A 12,474-nucleotide genomic window follows, 5' to 3' on the forward strand; every position below is an offset into this window, starting at 1 on the left:
TGTCTCTCTCTCTCTCTCTCTCTCTCTCTCTCTCTCTCTCTCTCTCTCTCTCTCTCTCTCTTCACACCCCCTCTTTCTCTTTCACTCACCAATTTACAAATCCTCTTTCTTGCATCACCACTCATGTCCCTTGCACTACTCACCTATATCTCTATTACAATTGCATTGTATCTCACTTTTAAAATTTGAATGGTACTGGCAAATATGCAAGTATGGTAGTGGACAAGGAGAAATTGTTCGCACTACTTGCACAACAGGTTTCATTCAACTTTCACTGCAATAACAATCCATCCATCCAACTTATATAATAGCTGGCCTATAAACATTCCTTTTCCTTCTTTCCCAACTTATAATCCTGACATTTCTTTACAAGTTCATGGCATCATTGGAGACCAAAAATAGCTACAAGCTATTTATCAAATAACAATATTCATATTCGGTTTACTATGGCCACTTCACAATCATCAAGAGGTCACTAGAAAGGCATAATCAGCCCAGACATACTGATTCACATTGAGCCCCATGAATGTGAGATTGAGGGAGAATACAGAGATACATTTTTCATGACAGAATTCATGGAGCAAAACATCAATATGAAAGTGAGAGTGAAAATTATCACTGTTACAAGCATAAGCGTGTGACTTTGTTTAACCTACCTCTGAATCCCAATAAAAACGGAATGGTCACAATGGGATTTCATTGAAATATTATTATTGTATTGTAACTTATCTACTTCAATAGATCTGCATCGAGTGTCCTTTCCGGAGTTGTATAAATGATCCATTTTCACATGTTTACTGAGTAAAATACAGAGTATAATAAGTGCGCTCATTAGAACTTTCAGCAGTTGCAAGCGCTGTAAAACTCTTATTAAACTAACTGAGCAAAATACAACCTTATTTGTTTTGTCTTAATCCATCTCCTACTAGTACATCTTAGTACACCTATAGTTGTGAACAGCTAAATGCTCGTCAATGTCATGGAGATTTGAGGAACAGCACCAACCCAATCAAATGAGCATAAAAATGTTAGGTCTAGCATAACATCTTCTTCACAAAAGGTATACTAGTTTATCATATTTTGGGTCAATAGTTTGGAAATCACTCTTGGTCAGTACATGTCATGGGCTTGTGATTTACCTTGCAGAGCTTTCAACAATGGACAGGACTCCGCAAAGCATTACAGATTGTCAGCTTAAGTACAGTATCTTACACGATACAGTCTGTTTCACAACACAATGTGTAGGCCCTACATCATAAACAGACTTCAGTTGTCACTTGTATTCAACAGCCGATAATTCAAAACTCTCTTCGTGTGTGTCATCAAGGAGAGGAGTGGAGGGCGTTTCTGATTTGTCAGCAGCTGGTTTATGGACCAAAACGTCCACCTGAACAGGAGATTTCAGTGATGAATGTCTGGCCTCAGGTTTTTTCTTCCCAGGCTTTCCAGTTTGTGGAGAACTGGGTGGTACCATTGACCTATGAGAAGCAGAACCAGTCACATTAGCTGGTAAACTTTTAGGTCTTCCACTGCTACCACTTGCAGCTTCTTTTGCCTGAAGGAGGAAAATGGTCTCACCATCAGAATCATCATTATCTTCCTCTTCTGTTTCTCGAGAATCTTCTTCTTCTTTTCCTTCTTCACCCTCACCCACGTGCTTTTCAAAATTGTTCGAAAACAAATCTTCATCCATATCATACAACACTTGCACTTTGTCTGAAATGCAAACACTTTTCCCTGACGAGGCGGATTTTGTTCGCATTGCTGAATTTTTAGAGTTGACAACTTTGGGAGATGCTGCTTCTCTTTCCTCAGAAGGATCATTTACAATGGGCAACACATCTGATGACTCTACTATTGTTTCAGGGTACTCGGGTGTCGGAACAGAATCAGTGCCATTAGCATTAATGTCACTACTAGCAACTGAAATCACAGAGGCTTTTGAGTCTTTGCGGCCATCGTCCTTCATCTTTCTGAACTCTGGTTTCTTTTTAAGATTGTTTGATGCCACGTAATATTTGAGGAATGCTTCTAATGAGCGCCGTCCACGCTCAAGGACAAACTCAATGTCTGCTGGTTCCAGTACAAAATCGGAAGTTCCCACATGACCGGTGTTGATGCCTACAGTTCTTTTCAGGTCTGTGTCCTGGAAATAGATAGGAAAATGCATTTCTTTGCGTCAAGAAAAGGGAGGTGTCGATATCTTTTACATTGGGGATCAGTCAGTTTAAGGATTAAGTTAAACTTGTTAATCACCCTAACTCAACATCAACTCATTGCACTGTGTCAACAAATACAAGCTGATGTTACACATTTACTGTAAAACTCTGGGGGTGGTCAAAGCAACATCAGCATCTCAACCATCAAATCTGTACAACATTTTATAAGACATTAATTAACTTTCGAAGCCCCATTCATTTTTAAACAATAGAATTTTAAATACTGCCATGAATGTGAACAAATTCTGAACTTAAACCAAATATAAAAAGAAAGAATGAAATAAACAAAGAAACAAAAAAAGAAACAATGCCTACATAGATGTATAAATAAATGACTTGTATATAAAAGAATTAACAAAATAAATAAGTGCTAGAATGAACAAAATGTAAATGAGTAGCTCAATAAATCAAGATTAGATTATAAAGAAAGAAAGAAATTAATATAAATGGTTTTAGAATGAACAAATAAGTAAATAAGTAAAAGTAAATTAGAAAGTTAATAAATCAATACAAATTTTTAAGAAATAAAGAAATTGCTAAAAAGGCCCCGACCCTGCTCACCTTGACATAAACACGTTTCACGTTGGTCAGTAGAGTAGCCTGAAGTGTGTCCAGAAATGTGGGAAAGTTCTTGATGATCCGTCTCTGATATCCCAAAAAGCGATTCTGCATACTGATTCCAGTCTCTTCCATAAACTTGACCAGCTCATTGTAGCTGATCTGGTGATCAAAACAGTAAGAACATTAGATTGTTATTTTTTGTACAGTTTGACAACCTATTAAACGTAAAGGCAGGGCACTGGGATAAAAGATTTGATCAAAGAGAGAAAGGAAAAGGACAGAAACAAGGGATAGAATATATGCCAAAGAAAGTTTCACCTGTAAATTCTGATGATGTGCAATATGTGTATTTATTTATGCCCTATCCTTATCTTAACAACTAACCATAGCGCAAGGAAGAGGCAAAATATATTAATTTTGAGATTTTGATTGACAACCCTATTCTCACTTATCAAAAGACTAAAACAGTACATTAGCCAGTGCCCCCATCCATCCATACAATTTCCACACAGGTCAGGCATACTATGGCCATCTATGCATCAGCATTATGTAAATCTAAAGAAGTTTCAAATATTCAGGTTTCCTTTTCTGTAGATAGGGACCAACATTATGTCATTTGCAACAGAAAGTTTGTCCTGAAATGCCTTTGCGCAGTCAGTTTTTTTATTGCCTTTTGATCCTCTTTTTCAATATGCATATTCCCTCTGACATTCTTTGTGTGCATCTCTGTGTTTGCACTATATCTATGTCTTCATTAATTGGGGCACACCTGTCTACTTACTTTTCCTTTATCTACTCCCCCCCCCCCCCTCTTGAAAATGAAAACTTCAAAACAACAACAACAACAACAAAAACCCTGCAACACGAAAAATCAAACAATAGGTACAACAAGGTTTTTATTATTTTCAGTCACCGTCCATTTGTCTGTTGAAATGTCTCTCTATCTGCCTCTCTGCCTTTTTGCTTTACTAATATTTCAAAACCATTACCTGTCCATTGTGGTCTTTATCCAGATGGTCGAGTATGATGTCACTGCCAACATCCCCAAACAGGATCAGTCTCCGTTTCTTGGGAAAATATTCCTCCTGAAAGGGACAACAATAATAGTATACTATAACAACAAACCTTATTGCTTCTGAAGATCTTAATTCCTAAATAGAATAAGACATAATCATTAGCGCTAATTAGCTATCTGTCACTTTGTTCCTTACAGACAGACAGATGTCATTAAGTATGCATTTACACTTTCATAAATTCACTGAAAATTTTCAAAACGTTTCATTTGTCTTTCTTTCTGTGTATCACCTTTCAACTGACATAGTAAACTTCATGATCAAGATGGCAGGCAAATTATTATCTGTGCTACTAAGGGTACATAGCTGATCTAGTTATATACTTCTACTAATTCAGTCCTTTCTTACTTAAATTAAATGGTATTGTATAAAAATATTTAATAGCAGGCCATTGACAATTCGCCTGTTTCCAGTGAAACTATGTTTGCTTTTTAATTTTAAACAATTATGATTTTTGTTCTCATCTATACATCTAAAGCCAAAGGACTAGAACTCAGATGACACTACATATGAAAAGTAAAAATATTGAGAGCTGCACTAATCATAACTGAAAGCAAAGAGATTAATTTTAAAACTCACATCTTGAAGGGCTGCTTCCAGCTCTTCTCTGTCTATTGTGTCGTTCTTGTCTGCGTTGTGTTTCCTCAAAGACTGCATAGGTAAATAAAAAGTACATTATCATTAATATGTAGAAGAAACGAAGAAAGGAAGACTTCGATTGTGGTTTAAGAAAAGAGAAAAGGAACCTTAAATTCATTACCAAAAATGAACTGGTTTTGTTACCCCTTTGAGCCCTGGCCTCCTTAGGCTACCGTGCCTCTCTACCTGAGCTCCTGAGCGATACTAACATTCATATGATCATCAGAATCCCATTCCATATCCCACTCAGGATAGTCCTCACCATTATCAACATCTAATTCAGAGAGATCTTCAAAAAAATCAATATGCATAATGTCCTCTGTAGTAAATGCTGTTTTGCGTATGCCTTTTACGCACCACCGGTGTACTGGTGGCAAGAGCTCAAAGAGTTAATTAGAAAATTAATGTTATTATAATAAAATAGGCCTAATGCTTTTCCTTAAATTATGGATCCTCAAAGGAAAATTTGGGAAGATAAACCAAAACATCAACATACAAAGATTAAGCATGAACACAGAAATGCACTGATCACATTTATGCTCATTGATACACATACAATGATGCACAACTCACTCACACAAGCATTCCTAAACAGTGTATCCAAGGGCATGAACTCTCTCTCTCTCTCCCTCTCCCACACTCTTTCTTTGTCTTTCTGTCTGTCTGTCTGTCTGTCTGTCTGTCTGTCTGTCTGTCTGTCTGTCTGTCTGTCTGTCTGTCTGTCTGTCTGTCTGTCTCACTCCCTCTCTCTCTCTCTCTCTCTCTCTCTCTCTCTCTCTCTCTCTCTCTCTCTCTCTCTCTCTCTCTCTCTCTCTCTCTCCACCCCCCTCCCTCTCTCTCACTCTCACATGAACACACACACACACACACAATACACACACACACACACACATACACACACACACACACACACACACACACATACACACACACACACTCACAATCTTCTTTCTGTCTCTTCCATACACAGCAGGCATATGAAAAGTGCATAATCTCACCTAAAACAGAAACATTCTAAATTCTTATTGTCTAAGTTACTGAGATGTAGAATCTTTTAAATAATGGTTTCATGAATTTAAAATAAATTGGGTAGGGCCTATAACTTACTTAGATCTAAGTGTTCAAGCTCCTTCTTTAAAAAAGTCAGATTAATTGGAGTATTGTTCTAGACTCTAATAAATTGTTCAATTTTCCATTTTCTCATTGAAGCCTTTGTTTTACAACCCATGTGAAGACCACTTGTCAAAATGCTTTTCATGCTTAAGCCAGTATCAAGTCATTCAGCTATTGGATTTGTTTATCATACATAATATAAGCAAGATCACAGAAGGCTAAAGTCTGTCTGGTGGGAGGGCACTCCTATTTCATCATTTACGCAAAGATTCATTTTCATTTTGCATAATATCATATTAATTTGTACAAATGATGACACAGATGTAGGAGGAAGTCTTACCCTTAGAAATGCATTCATTGCTTTTACAAGACGCCTGTGTTCACGGTCTGTCTTCACCTGCAGCTTTTTCTTCTTGATCTTCTCACTGAAAATTCACAGTAAATAAATACTATATAACACTATTGTTTTCGATATATGAGGATCAATGAACATGACAAAATTTAACAAACTTCTGTTTACAAAACCATAGTCAGAGGTGCATACAATCAGAATCCTAGTTATGCCTTTGATTGAAGGACTGTCGACAGACATTCTCATATGTAACACCCACATCAAGGCATATATGAAAATCTATTTTATGATTTTCCCAATGTTGTGATAGTATACAAACATTTGGTTGAAAAAAATGTTCTCATCCATTCGACAGAAAATGTAAACAAAACAAAAAAAGCTAAAATATTATTCATAAATCCCTTATCTATATTATCAGTAACATGAGTCCAAGCAAACCATGAAAGACTTAAAAGGAAAACTTTAATGCAAAATGTCTACAAATATATGTTTGACGTTATTTTGAAATACATAAACTCAACATTAAACAGGTTAGGGACAATTGATTTAAATAATGTCAATTATTACCGTGCCAACTTGGTGTTAGGAAGATCTTGCAACTGAACTCCATGTCTCAGGTTCTCTAATTGGTACTTGAGAAGGTCTTGCTCATTGTCAGCATACTGGAAGGCAAATTTGGAAATGATTTATATAAACAACAAAAATAGCTTCCCTCAGTAACAGGAAAGTCAAAAGCATAACATAACTATAAGTAGGCCTAATTAGTATATAAAGCGTGACGTCTAAGAGGCAGCTGACAATGCACACTAAAATCTTTAAAAGTGTTGCATTTCTTCGCTGAAGTCAAAGATAATATTAAAGAGGCTAAAACAGCACCTGGACATGGATGGCTGGTGCCTCTATAAATAAATCATTGATGGTCAGGTCAGGTCAAAGATAATATCTACGTATATACTTTCATAATAGTCAGAGCTGACTAGAAAAAAGTATATTTTTCAAACGACTGTTGCAACATATTTTCAATATAACTGATTATCTTGCTTTTTTCAAGAGAAAGATTTTAGTTAAAATGATCATGTGCTACGTAGCAGATGTGACGATTGTAGTTGCACTCTTACAAAGGACTAATTTATAGCATTTACTCATTTATCACATCCTGTAGTTAGTTATCTAAAAACTTGGCATATGTAAGTATTGAACAAGGTTATTTCATCCTAGATATTGAAAAGGCTTTATACACCTAGGAAGACTGAAATAAAAGTGTACTCACCAGCTGCAAACCCAAAGTCTTCTCGTTATAAGTTCCGAATCTTTCAGTTCTCTCCAGCAGTCTTGGTATGTCCTCCAAAGGTTGAAGCTTTTCCAAGAAACTGTCTTCAGGTTCCGTGGATAGCCACCACCCTGAGGTAAGAAAGATGCAGGTAAAGGTTGTCTTCCAAGACATGTTTCTCATAGTACGTTTTATTTTGTGAGTTAAGACTTACCTAGTAAAGAAACATATCGTTATCTTAAACAAAAATGTTCCCACTAAGATTAAAACAACAATGAAAATTTCCCTGATTCACGATAGTTAAATATATACGGTTACTTTTATAAGTGCCCCACTCTCTCCAAATCTTCCTTCTCTTTAGGCAACCGTCTATAAAATCAAAGCTATAATCAGAACATGCATGGCAAAAAGTGTGTCTACAGATTCAAATGCATGAACAAATTTATGCATAAGAATGTGCACACACACTCTCACACACATACAAACACACACATCTATAATTCTTGACCCTATAAACCAAAAAGGAAAATAAACACAAAGCTACTAAATAATTAAATCAAAATTTAATTTTATATTCGATTCCAAAAGTCAGATACAATTTATCTTAACTGAAAAATATGAGAATTGTTTACCATCGAAGCAGTGGATTGGGTAGTTGCACAAGACACCCCCATCAACAAACACATCAGTTTGACCATAGACAGTGTGCTTGACAGCCTGGAACATTCCTGGAACAGAGATTCATAGATTGGTCAGCATTCACATGGAGCCTTTAATCAAGGCTGTTTTCAACCTTAAGGAAAATACAAATACATACTTGATTTTTATTGCCCCTTAAATGCCTCTGGGAATGGGGGTTTGGGATTGATAGGGGTTGGAGGCTGTGGGGGTGAGTTGTGGAACTGATCTTTACACTAGACAGAGACAAAAAAGTTAATATTATGTGATGATACAAGAAAGAGATTTAACATCCTTCCCAGTCGTTTCTATTCTTCAAACTTCGGTTTCTCTATAATGTTTTCAAAATGATTTTCCGATACTTGACATGAACCTCTCTCCCAAAAGGTATCAAGTAAGTAGAATTTCAAGGATGGATAAGCTATAAATACACATTGCATTTATTCCTCTTCGCAGAAAAGCATATCATGTGTTCTGGGTTGCTTTGTTGTTATAGTCAGTCAAATATCAGTTGCTTCAGGTTGTCAAATGACTGGATCGTGGACCTCATTACACCCAATTTTTAAATCAATTTTTGGTTGTTTTTTTTTTGTTTTGTAGATCTGAACACGCGTAAGCCTACTGAAGTAATCCCTTTGATTAGTATTGTTCAGTACATCTTGTAGTTATCAAAAGAAATGAGACATTTAGGGGAAAAAGTTTCTGCTGAAAACTTCAAACTTACTTTAACAAACAGTATAAATGCTACAGAGCTGACAAGATTTCTGTTCCAACACACTGTTCCTAAAACCAAAATATGTGATTGATCAAATCTGAAACTTGTAGATCACATCTGAAACTTGTAGCCTTTGACACAACCATTGCTTTGTACTAAACAAAATAGGCAATTTCTCAATGAATAGGCTTTCTGTAGATCATTGTAATTGATGATTTTTCTCGAAACTGACAACAGATAATAGGACTATTTTATGGAGTGAAGAAAGCTAGTAAGTCATAATCACAGAATGAAAGAAAAATTAATGGGGGGGTTTTTTGGTCTCCTTGAGAGATCAAGATCAAATTCGGAAACCATGTAGCAGTAATTTCATCTCTGTTCTTACCTGGGATACTCATAGACATGCGCACTGCAAGCCTCACAGGCATCTCAGGAGTGGTTTTTGGATGGCAGTACAATGATGTCATCTGGTTAAGGTTGGTGACAACAATGCAAAGCTCTCTGTCAAACATATCATGCACCTACGAGAGAGTAGAAATAAACATACTTATTACTAAAACTGTAAGTGAAAACATTGTTGTTCCGCTAAAGTAAAGAAGAAAGATTATGTTCTTTAACTTAAAATAACAACACAAAGTTTGCAAAGCACAACATATACCAAAGACAATCCATTTTGTTTAAATCAGTATCATTTATGTCTGTAGAATTATCTAAGTCTACATCTGTGCTGGCTGATGTGAAAAGAAAGGATAGGCCTAGGTATTGGGTAGACTGAAGTAAACTGATGATCGGAGGTAGAAGGGCGGGAGAGTTGTTTCCCTGACAGACATTGAAATTTCTGAGAACATGGACTGAAATCCTCCTCCTCCTTTATTCTGTCCTCTTCTTCTTCCTCCGCCTCCATTTTTCCTTCTCCAGTTGTAGCAAGAAAGACAGACACAGCGAAGTCTTAGACAAAAACACCCACCTGTTTGAATGTAACATCTGGATTGCCCGTCTTATGCTCAAGTTTTTGTCCAAACCATTTGTAAATCTTCTTGCCGGGGTTCCAGCCGTATGATGACAGCAAGTTCGGCAAAAGACTCAGGTACCCAAACTTATGATCTGAAAAGGAAAAGCATGACTTTTTTGTGTTCTAGTTCTAGGGCCACACAGGTGCACATCAAAGGGACGGAGTATTCAGTTGTGACGCGCATGAAAAGACACCAGTTAAATTTCCACTGTCATTGATGTGAACGAAAAAGCACTGTACAAAATTGTCTTTCATACTACATCACAATGTAGAGACTCCAGATTCATAATTAGGACCTGATATAGCCCGTTCCAATTTATTAACCACACAACTAGGAGAATAAATGTAGAAAACTAGAGCGTACATTTTATGATTCTAAAATGCTCAAACAAAACCATTTTATACAGTTCTCGTGGGTTGAAATAATTTCTTCTTAACCGTTTGCCCTCAAGTGGATTGGAAGGGATGGGACAGTACAGAAACTGCGCGAATTATTTCTCCAAAAACTATTCAGACTCTGTAGTGTACAACGGAATTAATTTTGAAAAAAAAAATTGAGCAAGAAATAAATAACAAATCAATTAATAAAAGAGAAAAGTATAACTATGAATTCTAAATGGCACCAATGATGACTCACCCAAGAAAATGTCGTTGAGATTCAAGCTGAAAAACTTCTCCAGGTCGTGTGAGTCGTACCCCACAGCTAGCAGAGCAGCAGTCATTGCACCAGCACTCGTGCCAGCCAGACGTTTGATCTGAGGCCAGACGTTCAGCTCCTCGAGCAGCTGAAGTAGACAAAAGGTGAATAGAGTTGCAGGTGTGTGTGCAGGAACATGTGTCATCAACGTGCAATGCCAAAACTATATTTAAAATACTAACAGCAAGTGACAAAACATAGCCCAGTCGGAGATGAGGAGAGAATTTAAGAAGGCGGTTGCAATGGATTGGGCATAGTCTCAGGAAGTCAGGCAGCTGCATAACAAGGAAAGTGTTGGATTGGAATCCGTAGGGTAAAAGAACAAGGGGGCGACCACGTGGAAACCTGACAAGAGTCACAGAGATTAATGTACAGAAAAGTGGGAAGACATGGAATAACATCAAGAGGCTTTCCCAGAATAGGAAAATGTAAAAAATGTTTGTTCGTGGCCTATACCCTGATCCAGGATGAGAAAGGCAATGATGATGATCAAAGTATCACAAAGAGATATGGTCGGAGTCAGTGTGGAGCCCCCTGATATAATTCAGTTTGAGAAAAGAGAAGCATAACGACGCATAAACATTCATTTAATGCAGGGGAAAAGTAAGATAAACCGAAAAAAGTAGCAGTGGGGAAAGAAAAGAAGTAGGACGTACTCTAGTGTCGTCCTCCAACTACCTGCATAATTCAGAGAGTAATATTCAATGCTATGCCGAGGGCAAAACCAAAACAAGAACGTCTCTCCCTGGTCTGTCAATGTAATGTGTTCCCTCTAAGTCGTTCAAAAGCCTATGATAATGCAGAAATGTTTGTTCTGATATGAAGCACGAAAAAACAAAACAATGAGGGCCCCCCAAAGAGGTTATATATGGCACTATTTATAATCTCTCTGGGGTGCCCCGTATATAAGGACCGTAATACCTGGGTCGTTTGAGGACAATCCAAGGTATGCACTCAAAAAGGTGTCTTATTTCGTGGATCTTTTCAAATCTAAACTAAAACCGTTGTGTTGAATTTGCAAAGTAAAAAAAAAAGAAAAAGAAAATCTCATGATGTCTCTGCGTTTTCACAAGGTGTTCGAACCATGATTATACAGAGGGGTGCAAAAATTGGTATACAGTTATAAAAGAAACAAGTAAATCACCCATTGCATTAAGTATTCAAATATTATTAATATTGCATCTACATGTGGGTCCTATGCGTGTAGGCTATTAAATAACACATCCTTCATCCCCAGGTACTCAAACTGCTTGCCGATCAGTATACACGCATCTTCTAATTATTTTTACTGAATTAAGCATTATAACATGTTATTGAAGATGTGATATTTTCTGTGTAGGTACCTACTTTTTCTCCCCCACCCTCCCCACCCCTTTTCACTTTTTTTCAAGAACTTTAGAATCTAGACGCATCTATCAATACGTGGACAATCTGTGACAGGGAACTTCAGGACACAGTATCTTACACCTTTCCTCCATTATGACGTGATCTCGCAATTTCTTTCCCGTGGAGTGAACACAGCCTGTCCCATTTCGAAGTCCGAAACAGCAGTGGCCTTTCTGGAGAGAGTCTAATTAAGGTAAATTTTACAGCCCTTGGGTACCGCAGGTATGCAAAAGCTAGTTTTCCACCATCTCAGGAGGAAGGCCTAGATCTACAAAACAGTTAGTTCTTCATGAAAAAAAAAAATAACCCAAGACAGTTCCAACAGGCCGACAGTGATTGCACTTCTTGCGCCCTCAAAATAATAATCATTTTCACGGAACCATTCAATTAAGTTTCTATAGTTTTTCCCTGTTCTACAAATCAATGTACCGGTAATGTCAAAGTTACCATAATCAATGCCTCAGCCGCTTCTTTTGATACTGAAGCCACAGTTACTAAGATTTTTTTTAAAAAGCACAAAGAATACCTCGTGGTGCGAATGAACAGAAGAATACTTTAAGAAGTCAGGTTTAGGACTAATAATTATTCATCGATTTAGACTCATTTGTTTCAGTCTTAGCTGGAATGTGTTACCAGGTGCTGATATGTCTTGTTTTCCGTGCTGCCCTTGTGCGTGTATAATTAATGTATGGCTGAGAACGTTTTTCCTTATGTAGTTGAACTTTTGTTTTTAGTTTTTTTGTTGTTGTTTTTGGGGGG

At 37.0% G+C, this 12,474-nt stretch overlaps 1 protein-coding gene across 2 annotated transcripts in view; it reads right to left on the bottom strand.

Moving 5' to 3' along the window:
* Positions 1-37: 37 nt before the first annotated feature.
* The window catches only part of LOC101851335, a 39,298-nt gene continuing 26,861 nt past the window's right edge, over positions 38-12,474 (bottom strand). For both annotated transcript variants that reach the window (XM_005094022.3, XM_005094023.3), the window contains exons 3-13: positions 10,270-10,417; positions 9,588-9,724; positions 9,006-9,141; positions 7,860-7,955; positions 7,228-7,358; positions 6,525-6,619; positions 5,946-6,030; positions 4,433-4,504; positions 3,770-3,865; positions 2,781-2,939; positions 38-2,146 (exon numbers count right to left, since the gene is read on the bottom strand). In XM_005094022.3, coding sequence (XP_005094079.1) covers positions 1,274-2,146; positions 2,781-2,939; positions 3,770-3,865; positions 4,433-4,504; positions 5,946-6,030; positions 6,525-6,619; positions 7,228-7,358; positions 7,860-7,955; positions 9,006-9,141; positions 9,588-9,724; positions 10,270-10,417 — 2,028 coding nt within the window. In that variant the 3' untranslated portion in view covers positions 38-1,273. The remainder of the gene's footprint in view (positions 2,147-2,780; positions 2,940-3,769; positions 3,866-4,432; positions 4,505-5,945; positions 6,031-6,524; positions 6,620-7,227; positions 7,359-7,859; positions 7,956-9,005; positions 9,142-9,587; positions 9,725-10,269; positions 10,418-12,474) is intronic.

Source organism: Aplysia californica, unplaced genomic scaffold (assembly GCF_000002075.1).
Source record: "Aplysia californica isolate F4 #8 unplaced genomic scaffold, AplCal3.0 scaffold00074, whole genome shotgun sequence".
Classification (NCBI taxonomy): domain Eukaryota; kingdom Metazoa; phylum Mollusca; class Gastropoda; order Aplysiida; family Aplysiidae; genus Aplysia; species Aplysia californica.